At 43.7% G+C, this 25247-nt stretch overlaps 1 protein-coding gene across 2 annotated transcripts in view; it reads left to right on the forward strand.

Moving 5' to 3' along the window:
• Positions 1-25247, forward strand: part of TENM1 (teneurin transmembrane protein 1) — an 849492-nt gene that overhangs the window by 747188 nt on the left and 77057 nt on the right. For both annotated transcript variants that reach the window (XM_038747613.1, XM_038747612.1), the window contains exon 22: positions 1617-1849. In XM_038747613.1, coding sequence (XP_038603541.1) covers positions 1617-1849 — 233 coding nt within the window. The remainder of the gene's footprint in view (positions 1-1616; positions 1850-25247) is intronic.

The following is a 25247-nucleotide window of genomic DNA, read 5'->3' on the forward strand; positions in this document are numbered from 1 at the left end:
TATCTTATTATTGCTATGTGTCAAGCACTATACTAAGCATTGGAGGAGATGGGAAATAATCCAGTAGGACCCTGCCTCACTTGAGTGCCACCATCTTAACGGGAAGGAGAATGGGTATTGAATCCCCATTTTACATCCGAGAAAGCTGAGACAGAGACATTAAGTGATTCTTCCAGAGTTACATAGCAAGTGTCAGGGGTAGGGTTAAAACCCAGGTCTCCCAACTCCCAGCCCCACATTCTTTCCACTAGGCTATGCAAGCTATGCTAGTTGGAAATATGGGACTATCCTGTTCTTTCTGAAAAATCCCCTGCCTTTCGCTGATACCAAAGGAGAGAGAAATCAAATATTCTCATAAATTTTATAAACATTTTCATTCACACAAATACAGACACACTCATTAGAATTCGTGAGCCTCATTGCTTAATTCTCAAACATAAAAATATTTGGGTAGAAAAATGAAATAGTCAGTCGTATTTATTGAATGCCTACTGTGTGCAGAGCACTATACTAAGTATTTGGGAGACTGCAGTACAACAATAAACAGACGCATTCCCTGCCTATAATGAGCCTACAGTCCAGAGACTGCAATAAGATTGCAGTAAGATACTCCAGTTTGTAAACTGGGATGGAGTATACAAATTTGGGGGGCAGAAGAGTCTGACAAAATTGAGTCTTTGAGCAAAAGGAACACAGAGAACCAAATGATTTACAGTCCCCATCTGACTTGTAATGACACTCTCTCCCAGCAGTACAGGTTTCTGCTCATAGTAAGTGCTCAATAGATGTGATTGATTGATAGAATGCACAGGGCACAAGGTAATGACAACAGTGCACACATGGTCACCTCATAGCAACAGCTGTTGCAGCCGGCGGAGATGAGGAAAGTGATAAAGGGAAGGTGGTAGGGAGAGGATGTTGGGGGAGGAGAAACAGGAGGAAGGATTTGGGAAAACAAGTCAGCAGCAAGCAGCTTGTCCTGGCTTCAGTCATTTATTTATTCAGATGTATTTATTGAGTGCTTCCTGTATGCAGAGCGCTGTACTAAGAGCTTGGAAAAGTACAATACAGCAATAAAGAGAGACAATCCCTGCCCACAACGAGGTCACAGTCGAGAGGTGGGGAGACGGATGTCGGTACAAGTAAACAGACTCCAGCTCCCTGGATTTTTCCTCCCTCTGCCGTGTTGTCTCTCCAGAATGAACCAAAGAGAAGCAGCGTAGCTCAGTGTAAAGAGCCCGGGCTTTGGAGTCAGAGGTCATGTGTTCAAATCCCAGCTCCGCCAATTGTCAGCTGTGAGACTTTGGGCAAGTCACTTCACTTCTCTGTGCTTGTTACCTCCTCTGTAAAATGGGGATTAAGCCTGTGAGCCCCCCATGGGACAACCTAATTACCTTGTAACCTCACCAGTGTTTAGAACAGTGCTTTGCACATAGTAAGCACTTAATAAATGCCATTATTATTATTATCATTATTAAAGTAGAACCCATAGCTGAGGAACAGGTGTACAAGCCAGCATTTGGCTTTTGAAAGCCCCTGTTCTCTCAGTGTCAAAGCAAGCCCGATGAGTTTGAGAACCTAGACGGCTCACGGGTCTCTACTTTTCTCTTCCTCAGCACCAGCCCCGCTCACAAGTACTACCTGGCCGTGGACCCGGGATCCGGGTCGCTCTACCTGTCCGACACAAACACGAGAAGGGTGTACAGATTGAAATCTCTCGGGGAGACGAAAGATCTGGCCAAGAATTACGAGGTGGTTGCGGGAACTGGCGATCAGTGTCTGCCGTTTGACCAGAGTCACTGCGGAGATGGCGGAAGGGCGGCAGAGGCGTCTCTGAACAGTCCTAGAGGTAAGAAATGCATCGTAAATGTCCAATGGGACGATTTGATTTCTCCTTTTGATTAAATTTGCCTAAGTGGATTGAAGCTACGTACCCTTAATGTGTCAGATCTTCCATTTTTAGCAAATTGACATTTGCTGTTTCAGTATTAAATTCGAGTTAACTAATACCTACTTCAGGTTTTGCTCCACGTAATTGAATCTCAGTTAGGTTTAATGGGGTTGGCTCTCTTTCTAGTGAACATAAGGCACTCTCCGTATCGCAGTAAAGCATTTTGGAATGTACCCTTTCCTCACATGGCATTTTTCTTTAATGATCACTCAGCCGCAGTATAAAATGGCAATATATAACCCAGCCAGAAGCTGACTTTCAAGGTAACCCATCGTGTCCACTCCCACATTCAATAGAGGCATATAACTCCTGCCAGAATTATGAGGATTTATGCATATGCATTGATGAGGAATCAAGCCCTTATTGTGCTTGAAGTTGACATCCCCCTGAGTTGATGATTATCTGAAAACCACCAGTCATACCCATCCCATTCAACACGCCACGTAAAATACGAATGTCTCCGCTCCTCCAGATAAAGAAAGTAATTGGTTCCGTACATCTATTTTTGCTGCGGAAGCAGCGATAATGGAGTCCTGATGAACTGGATTTGCATGAAGTCTCGAAGCATCAGGGATGAGACTGCCAAAATTTGTATTTCTATTAGAATTAGGATAGACTAAGTTGTAGTGTATGCCCTAGTTATGGGTTTCAACTTGTGTACTGGATGAAAGAGAAAATCTTAGCGTCCCCGTTGGACACATAGTTGGCCACATCTAATTGTATGCCCAGGGAAAAAAGGTGACAGAGCAATATGTTTTGGTTCCATTGGCTGAGTAATCAGTCATTTAAAGGGATAGGGGGGAATGGCAGAGGATAAGAATATGCACTTAAGTGCTGTGGGGATGGGGGTGGGGTGAATATAAAAATGTCCAAGGCATCTTGGAGGAAATGTGATTTTTAGAAAGGCTGAGAAAATGGGGAGAGTGGTAGCGGTCTGTCGGATATGAATCGGGGAGAGAATCTCAGGTCATCGAGATGATAGCCTCAGCAAGATAGACGAGCTGAAGGTACGGTGACTAGGCTGGTGTTAGAGGGAGTGTATAGATTGGGTCTCTGGTAGGAAATCAGCAGCAAAGTGACAGGGGAAAGCTGATTGCTTTAAAGGTGACAATAAGAAGTTTCTGTTTGATGCAGAGACTGATGGGCAACCATTAAAGGTTTTTGAGGAGAAGGGAAATGACTGGATTTTTTTTAGGAAGATGATCTGAGCAGCATCAGTATGAACTGGAGGGGGGGAAGTGCTAATGAAGCTAATGAAGTAATCGAGGAGGGATGTGACAAGTGGTTGGATCAGGGAGAAGAAGGGGGCAGATTTAGGAAATGTTGCAAAGATGCTATCAACAGGATTTGATATGCCGGCTGAATGAGAGGCGAGTCGAGGGTAATGACAAGGTTGAGGGCTTGTGATGCAGGGTGGTGGTGGTGTCTACAGTGACAGGAGAGTTGTGGGAGCATGAGGAGTTCTGTTTCGGAGCCATTATGTTTGAGGTGTCAACAGGACATCCAAGTAGAGATGTCCTAAATAATCATGATGATGGTGCTTGTTAAGTGCTTACTCTGTGCCAATCACTGTTCTAAGCTTGAGACTAGATACAAGTTAATGAGGTCGGGCACAGTCCCTGTTCCACATGGGAGTCACACTGATGAGGTAACTGAGACACAGAAAAGTTAAGTGACTTGGTCAAGGTCACAGAGCAAACGTGGTTTCTTCTCCTGAGTGCAGGAACCAACTATTTCCCCGCCCAGACCCCGCTCACAGAAAGGAAAGACAGGCTGTTTTAAATCCAAGAAACTGTTCCCCTGTGGATTTTTTTATGGCATTTATTAAGATCTTACTATGTGTCAGTCACTAGGCTAGGTACAAGCTCATCAGGTTGGACCCAATCCCTGTCCCACTTGGGGCTCACAGGCTTAATCCCCATTTTACAGATGAGGTATAAGGCACAGAGAAGTGAATTAACTTGCCCAAAGTCACACAGCAGACAAGTGGTATAGCCAGGATTAGAACTCAGGCCCCTCTGACCCCCAGGCCCCTGTTCTATCCACTGAGACACGCTGTTTCCCTGGGGATAAACAATTGCTTCCCCTAGCTCAGCCACAGGTAAGGGTAAGGGTGCGTGATCCGAAGCAGCGTGGCTCAGTGGAAAGAGCCTGGGCTTTGGAGTCAGGGGTAATGGGTTCAAATCCCAGCTCTGCCAATTGTCAGCTGTGTGAATTTGGTTAAGTCATTTCACTTCTCTGTGCCTCAGGTACCTCATCTGTCAAATGGGGATTAAGACTGTGAGCCCCCCGTGAGACAACCTGATCACCTTGTAACCTCCCCTGCGCTTAGAACAGTACTTTGCACATAGTAAGTGCTTAAAGCAGTGTGGCTCCGTGGAAAGAGCCCAGACTTTGGAGTCAGAGGTCATGGGTTCAAATGTTGACTCCGCCACTTGTCAGCTGTGTGACTTCGGGCAAGTCACTTCACTTCTCTGGGCCTCAGTTACCTCATCTGTAAAATGGGGATTAAGGCTGTGAGCCCCCCGTGGGACAACCTGATCATCTTGTAACCTCCCCAGCGCTTAGAACAGTGCTTTGCACATAGTAAGCGCTTAACAAATGCCATCATCATTATTATTATTATTATTATTATTATTTAAAAATGCCATTATTATTATTATTATTATCCATCTTAGTTTCCCTTCCATTGAAGGCAGCAGCTCACGTTACAACTTTGTACCATTTGGGAATGGCGAAGCAGGAACTCGCCCCTAGAATTTCTCCCAGGAGACCTCCATGGCCACCCTACCTCTCCTGAAAGACAGCCAAGAACCTCACTTTGAGGTTAAATCCCTGATGAACACCACGTTAAGGAAAACTCACTTGAGGTGACACGCAACGTGAAAGGGCACACTGTCCAGTCGAAAGGGTTTCTGGGAGAACGGTCCCTGATTAATAGCTATCTACCTAAAAGTTGTGGTGAAAATGGGTAATAGAAGATCTGTGGACAAGGAATATGGCTACCAACTCTGTTGTATTGTGCTCTCACAAATGCTCAGGGCCGTGCTCTACATACAGTAAGTGCTCAGTAAATACCACTGATTGATTGATTGTTAGGAGCAGCGTGAATTAGTGGAACCATCTACTCTCATTTTCCACTCTTTGTGTTCATCCTTATCCGATTTCCCGGAATGAAGGGGTTTCCATCTCTTTGCAAGTGATTAAAAGGCCCAGATTTTCATTACAGGAAATGCTTTAGGGCAGTATCTGAGCCTGTCTATAGAATGAGAAGTGAAGAATGAAATGAGAAGCAGCATGGCATAGTGGATAGAGCAAGGGCCTGGGATTCAGAAGGCCATGGGTTCTAATCCTGGCTCTGCCATGTGTCTGCTGTGTGACCTTGGGCAAGTCACTTAACTTCTCTGGGCCTCAGTCACCTCATCTGTAAAAAATGGGGATTAAGAGTGTGAGTCCAATACGGGACAGGGTCTGCGTCCAACCTGATTAGTATCTACCCAAATACTTAGAACAGTGCTTGGCACATAATAAGTGCTTAACAAGTACCATAATTATTGTGGTTAGTAATCATTTATAATATTATTATTTTGGTGGAGACTGAAGATGGGAGAAGAGTATTGATAATTTCTAATTACTTCTTCTTTCTCATGCTATCCAGTAAAGTCGAACTGTTGGCTTTTTGACTGCCGTACATAAAGCTTTCAAAGGTGCTTCAATTTCTTCCTACCTTTTTCTTAGAGCACATGAAGATATAAGGAGTGTTTGAAGGATAAGTTTGATTCTAAATCTAAGGTGGTTAGAGTAAGCAAATAAAAGAAAGGTGTAGATCAGTGGTAAATGTATGCAGGGGGTACCATTTCCAGACACACATTGCAGTTAATAAGAGAATAGCGAGCTGAAACTTGTCTTTAATTATGTAAGGACAAAGTAAATCAAATAAATGTTCATCTGCAGTCAGCTAAATGACTTTCTGAATCTATTCAAAAGAGAGGAAATATATTTTCATTTTGAAATTGCTGCTCCTTAAATTGAGAAGAGTTGAATGGTGTTCACAATTAACCTGGAATATAACTCAGGTCACAGGAAGGTAGTACATTCAGTGGATTAACAAGGCCACGATCCAGCCCCAAAACCATTTTCTTAAACTCGTTCTGGGTGGAGAACTTGTCTTATCAACTCTGTTACATTAGTATGGTACTCTGCACAAAGTAAACACTCAGTAAATACCATTGATTGGCAGATTGAAGGACTCTCAGATGTCCATCTGTAAAATGGGTATGATTATTATCTACAACCCCGGGAAAATTAGGAAGATGAATTTGGAGAGTATGTTTGCAGAAGACTGTAAGTCTATGAAATATGCTTTTCTTTTAAGAAATGAAAATTCTCTACATGCCTTGTCTCTTCTTCAGGGAAGAACATTTCGTTGATATTCCCATTGCAATAGTGTTATGGCTTGCAGAGTCTAATAAAGCATTTACTGTTAATTACTCCAAATAAGCCCAGCAAAGACGCTTGCCACATGTTTTGAAATTCCGCAATTACGATTTTCACAAGATTCTTGAAAACAACTGACTTGGTTCTTTTTCACTTTCCTGAAATAGAAACTATTAAACTGAGATTCTACTTGGAAGAAAAAAATGAAAAAAAAAATCTCTTAGAGAAATCTCCAGAGCTGTTGTCCTTTAGACACATTGTGGGTAGAGGCTGTGTCTGTCAACTCTGCTGTACTTTCCCAAGCACTTAGTTCAGTGCTCCGCATACAGTAAGCGCTCAATAAATACCATTGCTGATGAGTAAGATGATGAAGATGACGATAGATTCTCTGACTTAATCCAGACCTGAGGATGTTTTGATTTTCAGCCCCAAAAGGGGTAACAGTTACAGCCCTGGGTATTGATATTTCAGTGTAATGGGAGAAGAAAAAATGTAGCCAAGAGGTTACTGAGTGCCATCTCCAGCACTGGGTATGAGTTTGAAGTGACTTTGAAGGATGATTCTAAAGCATATATGGGTGATGCAGTTGAAATTTGAGTTCTATATATTATTTTTACTGCATTTTTTAAAAAAAAAAATTCCGTCATGATCTCAAATTAATGAGTCTTGTAATAGATGACCAAGGACATAAGCAGAATGTGAAACAGTGCAAGGGGTTATAAAATAAAATTTGCGACAAGCTGAGTACATTTACTAAAAAGGAGATAGTGAAAACGAAGGAATGATTAGATAAAAGGAGATCAGTCAGGAACTAAACTTGGTCTTCTTGAACTTCACGGGGGGTTGCGTCTTTATTTTTACTTACATGTTTTGTCACGAGGCTGGAGGATGACCATCACTGCCCGGGCAGTAACAGGAAAAGCCAAGCTTTACATTGGTTCTGCTTAGTCCTTAAAACAGCCTCCTGCATTACCATACATACCTAGAAATATCTGGACTCACCAGAGACCAGCCTCAAGAAGAGAAAATCAAAATTCAGTAATGTGGAATGAACCTGAAAACTCACCAGCTTCAGAAAACTATTTATCAATCACGGAACCGATAACAGCAGATTCATTAAGGAATCCAGTGGTGATAAAAATCTGGATTCAACTTTTTGGAGTTTTTTAATAGTATATGTCAAGGGCTTGCTATGTGCCAGGCTCTGTACTAAGCTCCAGATACAATCTCCTAGAGGGCAGAGGATGCGTATCTTACTATTGGTGCACTCATTCAATCATATTTATTGAGCATTTACTGTGTGCAGAGTACTGTACTAAGCGCTTAGTACTGAACTGTGCTGTTTTGAACAATTAGCACAGGGCTTAGCTATCAGTAGGTGATGGATAAATAAATACAACTGAATGACTGGTGGATTGATGGTCACCAGCACTTCAGCATAACAGTAAATTCTAGCACTCCTTGAAGTTGATTTTTCTAGGCAGTATCAATCCATGGACCCCCACTATTCCTCACCTAGCTTGCCAAGCCTCTACCTATCTATTCTTCCTCCGCCCTTCTCATGCTTTTCCTCCCCCCGATTCCTGTGCTTTTAGTGACCTACCCCTTCTCTGGACTTGGGGCCATCCTTTCACTCCTTCAGAGGTCATTCATTCTGTAGCAAAGTTGACCACTGTAGCTCATACACAGTGCAAATCTAGAAGGACCTGGGTTCTAGTCCTGGCTCCGCCACTTGGCTGCTGTGTGTCCTTGGATAAGTCACTTCTCTGTGCCTGTTACCTCATCTGTAAAATGAGGATTAAGCCTTTGAGCCGCAGGTGGGACAGGGATTGTGTCCAACCCAGTTTGCTTGCATCCACCCCAGAATTTAGTACAGTGTCTGGCACATAGTAAGCGCGTAACAAATAGTACAATTATCATTATTATTATTATTATCATCATCTAATACCATTAAAAAATCACCACATTTATCTCTAAATGTGCACTTACTGACTAGTGCTCTTACCATAGAGATTTCAGCTATGTTGTATACATATCTGGGTGTGCCGTTATAACAACAACTGTGGTATTTGTCAAGCACTTACTATGTGCCAAGCCCTGTACTAAGCACTGGGGTAGATAGAATATGATCAGATTAGACACAGCGCCTGACCGACATGGGGATCACAATCTAAGGAGAAGGACAGACAGTATTTAATCCCCATTTTCCAGATGAGAAAATTGAGGCACAGAGAGGTTAAGTGACTTGTCCAAGATCACCCAACAGACAAGAAGCAGACTTTCCTCTTAGGCCACGTTGCTTCCCTAGTGTGTTGGCATCAGCTTGTCCTTATGCATGTTTGTTGGCGATCTTGTTGCCTATTTATAGAGCGCAAGCAGAATGCTGGGCAGAGGACCACGCAAGGAATGCTTAACCGATATTTGTTGACAGGGACGATAACCAGTGTCCCAGATCTTCACTGATCACTAGACTAGCTCTTCAAACTCTTTTATTGATCTATTTTCTTATCTGTTCCCTTTCCTTCAGAGCTGCCAATAATTTCAAAATGAAATGACAGAATCTAAGTAAATATTCTTCCCTTTCTTTGGTCAAGGAAGACCCGAGAAGGTACGGCTCTTGGGTCCAAATGTTCTCGATAGGAAGAGGATTCTAAGTAAAATTCCCCTATCTTCTAGCACTAGAGGTGCCCTTAGAGTAACACCTCAATTCCCATAATCCTGGCCATGGCATGGCCTTGGGCAAAGGAGAGGAAGAGCACGTCGAAGTAGTTTATGTAGTTTGTTATTTATGCCAACTCGTCACCCTGACATAGTACGTAGAGCCTCGTGAGAAATTCAAAGAATGATAAGCAGTTCCTCTTGTTCTATTTTCCTTTTCTGAATTTCTGACAACAGACCTATAAAATGGGGCGTGCGGTACATTTGCTAATTTCCGACATTCATCTTGGAGTCTTTTTTCTTCTTCCCTCTCAGTGTAAAAGAGCACAACAGGAATGTGGGAAAAGTCAGACAAACTGGATGCATTTCAGCTTAATTCAGAACAGAGCGCTTCTAGTTAGTATGATTTGGTCCATATAGTGTGTGTGGTAATGGGCGGGGGGAGACAGAGGGAGAGAGAAATGCGCAAATCATATATGGTTTTCTCACGCATTTGGAATGAACAAATGCATAATTAATCTTTTTTCGTCTCCATTTACGTGCCTAAAGCGTTTAGCAAACGTATAGGGCATTTACTTCAAGACGTGAGGTAAAATATCCCCTTTTGAAATATCCGTGTATCTTTTCCTCCTTGAGGCAGAGCTCTGTATCTTTGCCCTATGTTTTCAGGGTATCATCATCTGAATTCCTCATCTTCCCTCTCAAATTCTCTCCTCCTCCTAACTTTCCCATCACTGTTGACAACCCCACATTCCTCCCCCTTCTCTCCATTCATTCCATTCAACTGTATTTATTAAGCACTTATGGTGTGCAGAGCACTATACTAAGTGCTTGGGAGAGTACAAAACACCAATGAACAGACACATTCCCTGCCCAAAGTGAGCGTAAGCCTTGGCATTATCCTTGACTCCTCTTTTTCAGCCTCCATATTGAGTCAGTTGACACATCTTTCCGGTTCTTTCTTCACATCATCTCCAGAATCCACCCCTTTCTCTCCAAGCAAACTACGACCAAGCTGGTCCAAACACTTATAATATCCCAACTCAGATACTGCCCCAGCCTTCTGGCAGACTTTCTTACCTCCCATCTTTCTCCCGTCCAGCCCTCACTTCACTCTGCTGGCCAGATCGTTTATCTAATGCATCATTTTGCACCTCTACCCCTACTCCTCAAAAACCTCCCATGTTTGCCCATCCATCTCCATATTGATTACCTTGTATCTACCCGAGTGCTTAGAACAGTGCTTGGCACATAGTATTACGATTGATGATGATGATGAATAATAATAATAATTTTGGTGTTTGTTAAGTGCTTACTATGTGCCAAGCACTGTTCTAAGCATTGGAGGAGATACAAGATAATCAGGTTGCCCCACATGGGGCTCACAGTCTTAATCCCCATTTTCCAGATGAGGTAACTGAGGCACAGAGAAGTTAAGTAACTTGCCCAAAGTCACACAGCTGGTGGAGCCAGGATTAGAACCCACAACCTTTGACTCCCAAGCCTGTGCTCTTTCCACTGAGCCACGCTGAAATACCATCATTATTATTATTATTATTAGAAGCTCCTTACTACAGGCTATAAGGCATTCAATCAGCTTTCTGCCACCTTCTTAATCAATCAATCAGTAGTATTTATTGAGCACCTACTGTGTGCAGAGGACTGTACTAAGTGCTTGAGAGAGTACAGTACCGAGTCAGTAGACATGGTAGACACAGTCTGATGGAGCATTGAAATTTAATTTCCATTTTAGTAATGGGGAAACTGATGCCCAGAGAAGTTAAGTGACTTGTCCAAGGTCACACAGCATGGTGTATGCCCACAAGGACCTACTCACTGTGCTTTTTCATCTCCCTTGTTCTGAGCTCTTGTTCATCCCCTCTCTTCTTCCTCGAACTCTCTCTCCCCTCGCATCTAGTCTCTAAAGCAAAAGGAAGAATGAAATCATATCTTCTCTGGGGAAGGAGAAGCAACATGGCCTACTGGAAAGCGCACAGGCCTGGGAATCAGAGGACCTGGGTTCTAATCCCAAATCCCCCACTTGTCTGCTATCTGACTTTGAGGAAGTCTTTTAATTTCTCTGTGCCTCAGTTACTCATCTGTAAAATGGGGATTAAGGCTGTGAGCCCCATGTGGGACAGGAACTGTGTGCGATCTAATTAGTTTGTAGCAGCGTAGCGTAGTGAATAGAGCGCAGGAGTGGGATTTAGAAGGTCATGAGTTCTAATCCCAGCTCTGCCACTTGTCTGCTGTGTGATCTGGGGCAAGTCACTTCACTTCTCTGGGCCTCAGTTACCTCATCTGTAAAATGGGGATTGAGACTGTGAGCCCCACATGGAACAGGGACTGTGTCCAACCTGATCTACATGTATCCACCCCAGCACTTAGTACGGTGCCTGGCACATAGGCGCTTAACAAATGCCATTATTATTATCTAACCAGAGCTTAGAACAGTGCTTGAAACATAGTAAGCAGTTAACAAATACCATTTTTAAGTAGAGGCTCTCACTCACTAACCATTCCTCTCCCCACCCTATTTTCCCCTTGCCCACACTTCAGGCACATAATCATCATAAAAACATTTGGGATACTCTGCCTCTGCCTCCCTTCCCCACAACAGTATTTATTATTTGTTAGGTACACTAACAAGTAATAATTTAGGTCATGGGTTCGAATCCCAGCTCCGCCACTTGTCTGTTGTGTGACCTCGGGCAAATCACTTAACTTCTCTGTGCCTCAATTACCTAAAATGGGGATTAAGACTGTAAACCCTACATGGGACAATCTGATTACAGTAACAATAATAATTGTTAGATTAGGTTTACTATGTGTCATGCTCTGTACGTAGCGCTGGGGTAGCTACAAGATAGTCAGGTCATACCTAATCCCTGTCCCATGTGGGGCTCAAAGTCTAGGTAGGAAGGAATAGGACTAAATCCCTATTTTACAGATGAGAAAACAGGCACAGAGAAGTCAAGTGAGCTGACTGAGGTCCCACAGCAGACAAGTGTTTGAGCTGGGATTAGAACCTGTTGCTTCTCCCAACCTGTAATTTTTTTTAAGATGTGTCTCTATCACTAGATTGTAAACTCCTTGTAGACAGGAATGAATCAGTGATATTTATCAAGTACTTACTGTGTGTAGAGCACTGTACTACTTGGGAAAGCCCAGCATATTAGAGTTGGTAGATATGATCCTTGTCCACCAGGAGTTTACAGTCTTCAGTGATCATATCTAGTAATTCTTTGGTACTCACCCAAGCACTTAATACAGTGCTCTGCACGAAGTAAACACTCAGTAAATGCTGTTGATTGGCACACACTCGGTTAAGAAAACTTTAGTTTTTTTTTTTAAGTAGACTTATTCCAAAGGCCACATGATGTTGATTTTGATCCCTACACATCTTGAAAGAAGAGGCAGAGGAATACTTTCTTCCACACACCCTTTTGTTTTAATTTTTATAGTACAGGAAATCGTCCAGTGCTTAGAACAGTGCTTGGCACATAGTAAGCACTTAACAGATACCATCATCATCATCACCTTTGACACTATTGGTTCCTGAAAACGCCTCCTTTGTCAAGATGTAAGTTGCAGTGAATTTTCTTGAAGGAACAACATAATGTGGAATGGTTCTTGAACCAAAGTTGGATATCCTAATTTGACCAAAATTACCCAGAATCAATTGTAAATGAGTAGTAGACATCATGCCATCATATTGAGGCAGCAAAGTTTCATAATAAGGTGGCCGGCTTTTACTTCTCTGGAAATAAGCTGGATGCTTCAACCCTGTCAGACGACGCCCGCCAGCATTAGGGTTTTTTAAAAAGTGTTTCCCCTGCTCCCTGCGGCTTTCTGGAACATTCCCGTGCCCACGTCCCTGGAGCCGGCTCCATAAAAAGAGGCTGGAGTTGTGAAGTCAAAACCCCTGTATTGCCACATTGCAACCGGACGTTTAATTTAAAGATGTTATACTTGACATTCATCAGAACGTAAAACAGCTGAAGCCACGTGCTCTTTTTTGGCGCTATTCATCATGATCATCAGTGGTATTGAGCGCTCACTGTATGTAAAGCACTGTACTAAGTGTTGGGGAGAGTGCAGCACAATAGAGTGGGTATTGTACTCTCCCAAGGGCTTGGGACAGTCCTCAGTACACAGTAAGCGCTCAGTAAATACGATTGACCGACTGACATTTTCCCTATCCACAGTGAGCTAAATGTAACGCTCGTGGGTAGCATACTACTTATTAAAAGGGGCCAAGAGAAAATGGACAGGGGATCACATGTTAACGGACTGCAAATCGTTTAAATCATATTCTGAGTCCTGTATTATGGTAACCTATAAATAACTAATTGCATAAAATTGCTTTAGTATTTTCTAGATGGCAGCTTTAATTAAAAGCACCAGAGACATTTAGAGGTTTAGAAATGGATGGCATGTAATTTGCCCTTTTACCAACCATAAAATGGTAATTAACCAATTTGATTCACTTCTTCCTATTAAAAGTTTTATGAGAATAGGAAGTTCCTTCTACACACAGTTTCTCTTCAACAGAAGGTAGTTCGTTGGCTTTATCAGTATTCTCCAGCAGGGGAAGATGTCTTAAGGTGCAAATTCTTCAGTTTACTAGTTAGAAAATTTCTCTCAACACGAAATGTTTGTTTTCAAAAGTATTAAAGCTAAACCTTGGAACTTGGCACCTTATTGTCCCACCGTCGGTGTGAGGTAGTCCGATAATTTTGCATGAATGAAGTTTACATAGGTGACTTGAGGATCAAAGAAACTGGAAAATCATTTCCCAATGGTGACAAAAGACCTTATAGAATTTTTTTCGGTTAAGAGAAACAGAAAATCAACAGTAGCTTGACTTCCTATTGATGGTGAAATGTTAACTTTGCAATCGAAGGAGAAGCGGGAGCTGGTCGTAACTTCACTGATCCATAGGACCAGGCCGAAATAGTGGAAGTACAAGGTCAAGTGAGTGGTATTCAGCGTTTGACGTAAGTAGGCATTCTTAAGGAAAGCTTTGGGACTAGCGTTTTGGAAGCTTTAGCCACTGTGAGGTAGTAAATCAATGTGATGAAAAATAAGGGTTTTAGAATGTTTTGGGGAAAAAAACTTTTATGAAATGGCCTAATTGGAGTAGCATAACTTTGGAAAAGGATTTAAGCCAAACAGAGGAAAAGGTTTGAAAGGATTTGTTTTGTCATCATACTTTTCAGATTAATTTTATACACAGGCCTTAGGGTAAGTGACCTTCAGCAACCTTTCCATGCCGTGAGTAAGGTTGGACCCAAAAAAGGGAAAATCTTGGTACAGTTTATGGATTTCCTGTCAATTGCTTTTTGTCACTTAGGGTATGAGTGTTTTAATTCAGGATTTAATCTGGCATTCCTGCATGCCCAAGTCTACCTGGAACTTCCAAGGGAGTCGATAGAGTGTGGGCCTGGGAGTTATAAGGACCTGTGTTCTAATCCCAGCACCACCGCTTGTCTACTTTGTGACCTTGGGCAAGTCACTTCATTTCTCTGTTCCTCAGTTCCCTCATCTGTAAAATGGGGGACACGGATTATGTCCAACCTGATGATTTTATATCTACCCCAGTGGTCAGTACCGTGCCATGCACATAGGAAGCACATAACAAAGACCATAAAAGAGAAGCAGCATTGCTCAGTGGAAAGAGCACAGGCTTTGGAGTCAGGGGTTCAAATCCCGGCTCCGCCAGTTGTCAGCTGTGTGACTTTGGGCAAGACACTTAACTTCTCTGTGCCTCAGTTGCCTCAGTTAGCTCATCTGTAAAATGGGGATGAAGACTGTGAGCCCCACATGGGGCAACCTGATCTCCTTATAATCTCCCCAGCACTTAGAACAGTGCTTTGCACATAGTAACTGCTTAATAAGTGCCATCATCATCATTATTATTATTATTATAAAAAGAAAAAAGGTCAGGAGTCAAATTAAAAGATTTAGGCTTGTCATTCTCCTCACTCAATTAACAGAGGTTGGCATTAGCATATTATCCAGTCATTTTGAGCCAAAAACTGTATGCAACCACCTCAGGAGTTTTTGTGGACTGAAATAGTCTCACAACTGATGGCAAGAATTCTGATAATTTTGGATAGGATGGGGCTGACCCTCCCAGGAGCTGGAGCCCATTGTTGGGTAGGGACCGTCTCTATATGTTGCCGACTTGTACTTCCCAAGTGCTTAGTACAGAGCTCTGCACACAGTAAGTGCTCAATAAATACAGTTGAATGAATGAATTAATAAAACTGGTGGAGCCTGAAGGTAGCAGAAGGATGGGAAAGCAACAGGAAGGGGAGGGAGGAAGGGGGAGCTGGGAGAAGAGGGAGACCATGGAAGGCCACAGGCCTGGATTAAGAAAAGATCACAGGGCTTAAGATAGGGTGCCAGTTGAGGAAGTCCTCAGCTGGGCTCCCAAACCTGCCTCTTCTTGTTTGTTTCCAAAACAGGCACAGCTTGAAATATTATGTCTGTGGGGTTATTTTCCCAACAGCTGTCTAAAAACCCGTGGCATCCTACCAGGTGTCTTGACAATAAGGGTTGTTAATAAGTACCCTGGGGAACCTGTTTCCCGTTGATGGATTCTTACCCCAAGAAGTCCACATTCCTCAGGGTGGTGTGAGAGTCATGCTAGAATGAGGCTCAGGAGAAATAGACACTGTATGGAGAGTAGGGGACAAATTCACTCTTTTTACTATTACTTGTTGACCATTTGCTGTGTGTCATTCATTAATTCAGCCGTGTTTATTGAGCGCTTACTGTGCGCAGAGCACTGGACTAAGCGCTTGGGAAGTACAAGTTGGCAACATATAGAGACGGTCCCTACCAAACGACGGGCTCACAATCAATCAGTCGTATTTACAGTCTAGAAGGGACTAAGAAAAGGTTGGACAAAGTCCCCGTCCCACATGGGGCTCACAGTCTAAGTAGGAGGGAGAACTGGTATTGAATCCCCATTTTAAGTTTAAGTGACTTACCCATCGTTACACAGCGGACAAATGACGGAGCCGGGGCTAGATCCCAGGCCTATGCTTTTCCCAATAGACCACTCTGCTTCTGTCAAAGAGCAGCACATTGGTGGTTAGGGAGGGGGTGAAGAGAGCAGGGGCAGTAGGTACAGTCCCTGCCCACAACGAGCTTACAGTCTAGAGGGGGAGACAGGCATCAATATAAATAAATTGCAGATATAGACAGAAATGCTGCGGGGCTGAGGAAGGGGTGAATAAAAAAGGGAGCAAATCATGACAGTCCAAAGGCAGTGGGGGAAGAAGAAACTAGGGCTTAGTCAGGGAAGGCCTCTTGGAGATGTGCCTTGGATAAAGCTTTGAAGATGGAGAGAGTAATTGTCTGTCAGATTTGGAGAGAGGGCGATCCAGGCCAGAGGCAGGTTGTGGGTGAGAGGTTGTGGATGAGATCAAGGCCCTGTGAGAAGGTTAGCATTAGAGGAGCGGCGAAGTGTGCAGGCTGAGTTGGATTAGGAGAGCAGCAAGGTGAGGTGGGAGGGGCCAAGGTGCTTGAGTGCCACCCCCCCAACTCCACCACGTTTGTCATGATCACACAAGTTGTTGTGCCATTCCAGCCCAGGAAGGGCCAGGTAAGTGAGGTAATGGTGGTAGAAGGCTCTGGCCCTTCACCCAGGCCTCACTGTGGTCACCATTACAGTGGTTCGAAACCTGGGCCTCAGGAGTCCCTTGAAACAGTAGTAGCTCAACAGGCAGGAAGATTTCCTCTTTTCTTGTGGAGAATTTTGTCTTTTTCCGATGGCTCTGCTCTTTTTTTTTTTATGCCATTCGTTAAGCGCTTACTACTTGCCAGGCACTGTACTAAGCGCTGAGGTAGATACAAGCTGATCAAGTTGGACACGGTCCATGTCTCACATGGTGCTCACAGTCTTAATCCCCATTTCACAGGTGAGGTAACTAAGGTGCAAAGATGCTAAGTGATTTGCCCAAGGTCACACAGCAGACAAGTGGCAGAGCCGGGATCAGAACCTAGGTCCTTCCAGCTCCCGGGCCCCGGCCTCTATCCACGAGGCCATGCTGCTTCTCCACTTCTGTTTACCCTCAGCATTATGGGTCCTACGGAAATCATAAATTCACAGAATTGACAGGCCCTCAGAGACAACCTGCTCTCGAATGAGTGATTGCTTCTGCCATTCTCAGAGGTGTCCATGGAAACCATGTCTCCAACCTCCTTTTGAGACCATTTCAAAGGGAGACTTGTTCCAATGTTTGATGGGGTGATCCATTCCAAATCAGCTGAAAACAACCCCCTCCCTGATGAGTTCAATTGCCTGGCCCTCATTCTCTATTGTGAAGCCATGAACACGCTTTCCTAAGAAAAAGGGATTACATCATCAACCTTTTAAGGCTCCTACTTGCCACTCTTCAACATTAATTTAACTGCTTGTTACCTTTAGTTTTACAGCTCTTGCACAGAGATAGGACTTGTAGTGACAGCTCTGAATTCATTATCAAGTTCAGCCTGAGTTCACTGGAATTCTTTGACCACTGCAGCCGCCGCATTAAAGTTCTGTTCCACCTCACTCTCCCATCCTTCACGGGCCCAAATAGTCAACCGAGTAGAAGCACGTGAGCAAACTCTTATTAACTACCCCGTGGCCTCAAATCTTCTTTCAAGTTCAACGCCACCCCTGCAGAGAGGAGAGACACAAAAAAGCACAAGATAAGCCGAGCTCTCTTTAGTTTCTTACAGTCCTGAAACCTTTTTGTTCCCACAAAAGATCTTGACTGATTTCCTAAAGTGTATTGATTTTTCCCGACCTGAACTCACTGGCCCAGCTCATTATCCCAATTATTTGGCTCCCTTTGGGAAAGAATCCAATTTTTAACTGTGCATGAATAGATGCCGTTTCATATCCCTATCATATCTACCTTACTATAATGGCACAGCCTCTCCCGATCCACGGCAACAGCTGCTTTTTTCTCTGCCACTTCTACAACTTAACCAAGGCCAAATGGTTTTTTTTTTTATTTTTGCCCCAATCTGCAAGACCCATACATATCTGTGAACAGTGACAGTCTTCTAGGTCTTTAGTATCATGTTTCTTGGGCATGACAGCCACAGACAGGCTACAGAGTGCACTCGTGTCTGCTCAAAAAAATAATCTCAAGGTTTTCATTACTAGTTAATCGGGTCTAACGGGGTCCCTGTGACAGGCTTCATTTATAAGTGTGACCCAATCGGTGATGATGCTAATCACTACTAAGCTTCTGTGATTTAATCAATTCACTTGGGATAGGCAGGAAGTGGAAATGACTGCGGGTCTGGGAATTAAAAGGCTCTATTTTGGTGCCTTCTCTGTCACTGGCTTGCTGTGTGACCTTGAGCAAGACAAACTCTCTGTGTTCGTTTCCTCACCGGTAAAAAGTGATCAGAGTCCTGTTTTCCCTTACTTTTTATAATGCGTGCCCACTGTGTGAAATAGGGGGAGTAGGTATTTTCTCTCCATTTTACAGATAAGGAAATGGAGATCCACAGTGGTTAAGTGACTTGACCAAGGTCACACAGCAGACCAGTGACAGGGATGGAATTAGAATCCGGTTCTCCTTGACCTCCGGCCCTGTGCTCTTTCCACTAGGCCAAGCTGTTCCATAATCTATTTCTACTGAATCTGTGGTATTTTTTAAGCCCGTATTGTGTGCAGAGCACTGTGCTACGTGCTCAGTAGTTATCATATTTATTAAGCACTTACTGTGTGCCACGCACCAAGCTATGCTCTGGGATAGATCCAAGATATGGTGAAGATGTGGAAGTGCACATAAAAATAGAGCATGCCGATCTACTAGACGCACCGATACAGGGTAAGCTCACCAGGAGCGGGATTTCCATCTTTGGTTTGTTGGGTGAGACTTTCTCCCACCGTATCGCTCAGGTGACGATGGAGCCTTCCGTCAGAAGCAACCGACGAGCTGTAGCCCGTCATGAGCCCCCCGACGGAGATCTTTGCCCTGCCTGCCCGTGCCCGGCTCAGCGGGCGCTGCCCTCCCGCGCTCCTGGGGAAGGGGATCAGACTGACCCCGGCCGGAGTCAGCCCTTCTCTCTTCCCGGGAAGCAGCGACAACTGTTGCTACAAAGCAGCGGGTGAGGAGAAGCAGTGTGCTCTCGCGGATAGAAACAGGGGCCTGGAAAGTCAGAAGGACCTGGGTTCTAATCCCGGCTCTGCCAGTCGTCTGACGGGTGACCGTGGGCAAGTCGCTTCACTTCTCTGTGCCTCAGTTACCTCATCTGTGAAATGGGGATTAAGACTGTGAGCCCCATGTGGGACGTGGACTGTGTCCAACCTGATTAGTGTGTACATATTTATTACTCTGTTTTACTTGTACATATCTATTCTATTTATTTTAACTTTGTTACTATGTTTGGTTTTGTTCTCTGTCTCCCCCTTTTAGACTGTGAGCCCACTGTTGGGTAGGGACTGTCTCTATATGTTGCCAATTTGTACTTCCCAAGCGCTTAGTACAGTGCTCTGCACACAGTAAGCGCTCAATAAATACGATTGATGATGATGATGATGATGATCAGGTTGGACACAGTCCCTGACCCACAGAAGCCTCACAGTCTGAATAGGAGGGAGAACAGGAGAACTAAGGCACAAAGTCACACAGCAAGCATTTGGCAGAGTCAGAATTAGAACCCAGGCCCTCTAGGTCCACTGGGTCATGCTGCTTCTCTTTATTTTCCTCTTTACAAGACACCCTTTATTTCTGAGCATTTCCTTCCATCAAAGTAACCGTTTAGCACCTTAAAGATTATGAACAGTGAGATTACTGTTCAAAGTAATTGCTTGTCAATGTTTTGGATCAGTAATCTAATTTACAGGGATGTTTTTGAGGATCCCGGTTATCGCCCTGCTCTTTGCCTTCTGGGTGATTTTGGATAAGTCACTTAACTTCTCTATGCCTCATCAGTAAAATGGGAATTAAATATCTGTTCTCCATCGGATTTACACAGTGAACCTCATGTGGGACAGGAACTGCGCCCAGTCTGATTAACTGATCTGCTACCCCAGCACTTAGAGCAGTGTTTGAAGCATAGAAAGGAATTCACAGATACCACTATTATTTATTATCATGCCTCCAGTTGTCCTGTATGTTTGAAGATGATTTCACTGAAAGGGTGTTTCGCATGTGCATGCAAATGTGGGCCGAAGAGACTGACTTAAGACTAAATATCCCAACCAACCAGACTTTCCCTTGTTGGGCTGACGTACATGCCGCTCGTGGCCCCCTTATTGGTTTTTTATTGCTTGGTCACATAATTCTCTCGAAGATTCTCAGTTAACTGATGTGTGCGCTCTCTCTCACAAACACATGTGTACATTAACTCTCTGATCTACTACAGTCCAACTTGCACGATTCTGTCCTTTAACACATACCTACTCACTGTGCCTCTAGCTCGTCCATCTCCTCCAACCTGTTGCCCATGTCATCCCTCTGGTCCGAGGTTCCCTCCCCCTCCTGCCAGGAGTCTGACAGATGACTCCTTTTCCCACCTTCAGAATCCCCCGCAAAATCACATCTCCTTCAAGAGCCCTTCCTTGATAAACCCTCATTTCTCCCCTCTGTGTCTCCTATGCGCTTAGCTGTCCACCCTCTAAGCACTTGGATAGTCTCTCCAGCCCCACAGCACTTTTGGGTAGATCCTCATAGTCTGCCATTTTCTCTCTCCTTAATTTAATGTCTGATTCCCCCTGTAGAATGTAAGGTCCTTGTGGGCAGGGATCATGTCTGGCAACTCCACTGTATTGTACTTTCCTAACCACTCAGTACAATGCTCTGTGCACGGTAAGCGCTCAATAAAAAATACTGATTGATGGGAAGAAACATGGCGTAGAGGATAGAGCATAGGTTTGGGAGTCAGGAGGTCATGGGTTCTAATACCAGCTCTGCCACTTTGCTGTTTGGCCTTGGGCAAGTCACTTAACTTCTCTGTGCCTTGGTTACGTAATCTGTAAAATGGGGATAAAACCGTGAGCCCCATACAGGGACTGTGTCCAACCCGATTTGATTGTATCCACCCCAGCGCTTAGTACAGTGCCTGACACATACTAAGCACTAAACAAATACCATAGTTATTTCATTATTATTATTAGAAAGAGCCAATCCTTCCTAAGGGTTAGTGTATTGGGGCTGGGCTGTCCACTGCAGTTGTGATGAAGTGAAATCTTTATTATACCCCAAATTCCCAATTCTATTTGCACCTCAAAGAAACAAAATTAAGCAATTATTAAATGCCTCATTGGTGTAGTATTCCCAGGGCAGAGTTTGTAAAATTACAAGAAAAATGGAAAGATTAAATGCATAAGACAATTGTACAAAAAACACATTTATGAAATGCTCGTCACGCAATCCCTAGGTGCTTTATACAACATTACTTTTAAAATCGCAAACAGAAATGAAGTACAGTCAAGATTAATTTCAAAGTCTTGAGGAAAAAATAGTGTCGGACCTGGAGCGTGATAAAAGAAATCACTGTATAAATACATGAAAGAAGAATTGTCTACCAATCGTAGGTAGTAGAAACCCTTAAGCCAAATATCGTATCTTTAATAAATCCAGAATGATTTCAAAAGGCACTCGTCTGTGTAATTCAGCTGACATGCACAGAAGAGCCAGAAGTTCAGAAATTAGAAGTTCACAAAAATGAGAAGGAAGACCGTTTTAAGAAGCGAGGACGGAATTGACAGTTTTTCAGGCAGTGATGTTGGATGCGTGGAACCTGAGTCGATTTTCCAAACCAGAAGCCAAATCCACCTTCCCCTTTATTTGCCCCTAGGGATAAGCCATCAAACTGCAAAAAAACCAGGAATTGGCCTTGCCTTCTTGGCAAACAGAGGAAGGGTTTATGTTCTCTGGTGCTCAAATCCACGAGTCTGCCAGAAATGCTTCAGAGATGAAAAGAACCATCATCATTTCCAGTTTCCACCTGAAACTGTTTAAGAAGTGCCTGTAATCCCGAGGCGTGAGATTCGTCGGCACACGAATTCCACTTAGATGTTGCGGAGTCAAAGAGATCCCTTGACGATCCCGGTTTTAGGGGCATTTGGGGAAAGGTAAAATGAATCTGTAATTTTTTTATAGATGTTAAGTATTAATACTTCATGAGGAACATCAGGAATAATCAAAGTACCCTATAAAACTCTATCTGACTATTAACCTCCTGCCAATTAATGAGCTCTTCTAAAGACACTTTATAAAGCTGAATTTAAAACCGTCTTTAGGTGCTCATTCACGGGCAAGAAAGCAAGGGTGCCTCCTGGATTCATATAAATGGGAGCCTTGCTCAGCGGGGGGAGAGGGAAGGGAAGACAACTGTGATCCTTGTGAAGAAATGTCGCAATGTGGCCTAGTGGATAGATCATGGATAGATAGATCTATTTATTTTACTTTGTTAGTATGTTTGGTTTTGTTCTCTGTCTCCCCCTTTTAAACTGTGAGCCCACTGTTGGGTAGGGACTGTCTCTATATGTTGCCAATTTGTACTTCCCAAGCACTTAGTACGGTGCTCTGCTCATAGTAAGCGCTCAATAAATACGATTGATGATGATGATGATGATGATCATGGCCCTGGGAATCAGAAGCCCCCGGCCCTGCCAGTTGTCTGCTGTGTGACCTTGGCAAATCACTTCACTTCTCTGTGCCTCGGCTACCTCCCCTGTAAAACTGATTAAGACTTTAAGGCCCGGGTGAGGCGTGATTAGCTTGTATCTACCCCGGTGCCTAGTAGCGTGCAAGTCACGTGGTAAATGTTTAGTAATTACCATTAAAACAAAAAAAAGAAATGTCCTTTGGTTTTGGGCGTGCTTCATTTCCCCAACCATAGCCTTGTGCCTGCAAGCTCTCGATTTCCAGTCTCCTCTGGCAAAGTTATGGGAGGAAACAAAAACTCCCAGATGGCCCTGCTCTGAACGCAATCCTGAAGGGCCAAAAGGCGACGAAACCACCATCCTAGAAAAGATCTTGGGATCGTATTTAATGAGCACTTAGTGTGTGCAGAGCACTGTACTAAGCGCTTGGGAGACTACAGAGAGAAGCAGCATGGCTCAGTGGAAAGAGCAAGGGCTTTGGAGTCAGGGGTCACGGGTTCAAATTCCGGCTCCGCCACTTGTCAGCTGTGTGACTTTGGGCAAGTCGCTTCACTTCTCTGTGCCTCAGTTACCTCATCTGTAAAATGGGGATTAAGGCTGTGAGCCCCCCGTGGGACAACCTGATCACCTTGTAACCTCCCCAGTGCTTAGAACAGTGCTTTGCACATAGTAAGCGCTTAATAAATGCCATCATTATTATTATTATTACTACAGTGTAACGGAGTTGGTAGACACGTTCCCTGCCCACAACAAGCTGACAGTCTAGAGGGGATTCCCTCTTGGTTCCCCAGGGAGTCTGTAACTGGGTGAAGGGTGGAGTGAGCGGTGAAAGGTATATCTGCTTGTTACCTTAGGCAAGTCACTTAACTTCTCTGTGCCTCAGTTCCCTCATCTGTAATATGGGGATTAAGACTGTGAGCCCCATGTAGGACAACCTGATTGCCTTGTATCTATCCCAGCGCTTAGAACAGTGCTTGGCAAAGAGTAAGCACTTAACAAATACCATCATTATTATATGCCTCAGCTAGATGTGTGTGAGAGACCCTGATGATAGAGTAGCCTGCGGCTCTTTTATTCATTCGAACGTATTTATTGAGCACTTACTGTGTGCAGAGCACTGTCTTTGGAGTCTGTCAATCAGTCGTATTTATTGAGAGCTTACTGTGTTCAGAGCAGTGTGCTAAGTGATTGCAAAGAAGCAAGTGCGGGTCTCTCCAACAGAAAAAAGGGTGTTGTCTTAACTGTTTTTGGAACCACTGCACAGTGGGGAGCTTTTTTTAAAAAAATACAGATCTATTTGCCAGTTTGGTTTTTTTTTGTTTCATTTAATTGTATTTATTAAGTGCCTTCTGTGTGCAGAGCACTATAGGACAGTACTGTGCGCACAGTAAGCGCTCAATAAATGTGATTGAATGAATGAATAAGCACTTGGGAACGTACAACAAACAGTGATATTCCTGACCGCGACAAGAAAAGTGCACTTTACTGTCTACAACTGCTGTAACATACTCTCCCAAGAGCTTAGTACAGTGCTCTGCACAACAGTAAGTGCTCGATAAATGCCGTTGACCGATTGCTCTAACTTGAATGATTTTTCTGTCACTCCAGACCAAGGAAAGGGAAATGGGTGCAGTAATCACATTGTAAATACTGTAAATATTTGTCTGTTCACAACCAAACCTCTCCACCTTATACATCTCTTCTTTTCACTTGCCTACTCCCCAACTCGCTCACTCTGCTCCCTTGAGCTAAATTTCTGACTCTACCTCACTCTCTCCCTTTCCCTCAAGCCCCTAACTTACACCGTTCCCCTCCAACCTGAAACTCCCTCTTCCCAAATCTATCAAAACGGTTATTATTGCTGTTAAGTACCATCGAGTCAACTCCATGGGTATACTTTCTCCAGAATGTCCTGTCCTCTGTCATAACCCGCAACTCTCTAATGGTTCTTCCGTTATCGTTGTTATGTTCTCTGTTCATCTAGCTGCTGGTCTGCCTCTTCCACATTTTCCCTGGACTTTTCCTAGCATTAGTGTCTTTTCCAGAGAATTTGCCCTCCTGATTATATTTCCAAAATGTGCTAATCCAAGTCGAGTCATTTGGCCTTCTAAAGGCCGCTTTGGTTTAATTTGCTCTAAAAGCCATTTGTTTGTCTTTCGAGCAGTCCATGGTATTCGTGAAAGCCTTCTCCAACACCAATTTCAAAAGAATTGATGTTCTATCGATCCTGTTTTTACACTGTCCCGCTTTTGGATCCGTATATTGTCACTGGAAACACCATAGAGGTAGCTGTCCCCTAATAGCCCACCTCCTCCAGGAAGCGTTCCCCACTACATTCCCAATACTCCAAGCTGTAAAACCCAGCACCCGTCACTGGTACTTGCCGAGAAATGTTTATTCAGGTGTACATTCACTTACTCATTTTGATTAACCGAGTTATAAATAGTTTTATCGCCCAACTCCCCATTAGTGCGGAAGATCACATGAGCACTGAATGCTTCCTTTATTTGTGTTGAATTTTCCCAAGTACACAGAACAGGGCATTGCCCCTGTTTGTTTCTACTGCTA

Source organism: Tachyglossus aculeatus, chromosome 6, assembly GCF_015852505.1.
Source record: "Tachyglossus aculeatus isolate mTacAcu1 chromosome 6, mTacAcu1.pri, whole genome shotgun sequence".
NCBI lineage: Eukaryota > Metazoa > Chordata > Mammalia > Monotremata > Tachyglossidae > Tachyglossus > Tachyglossus aculeatus.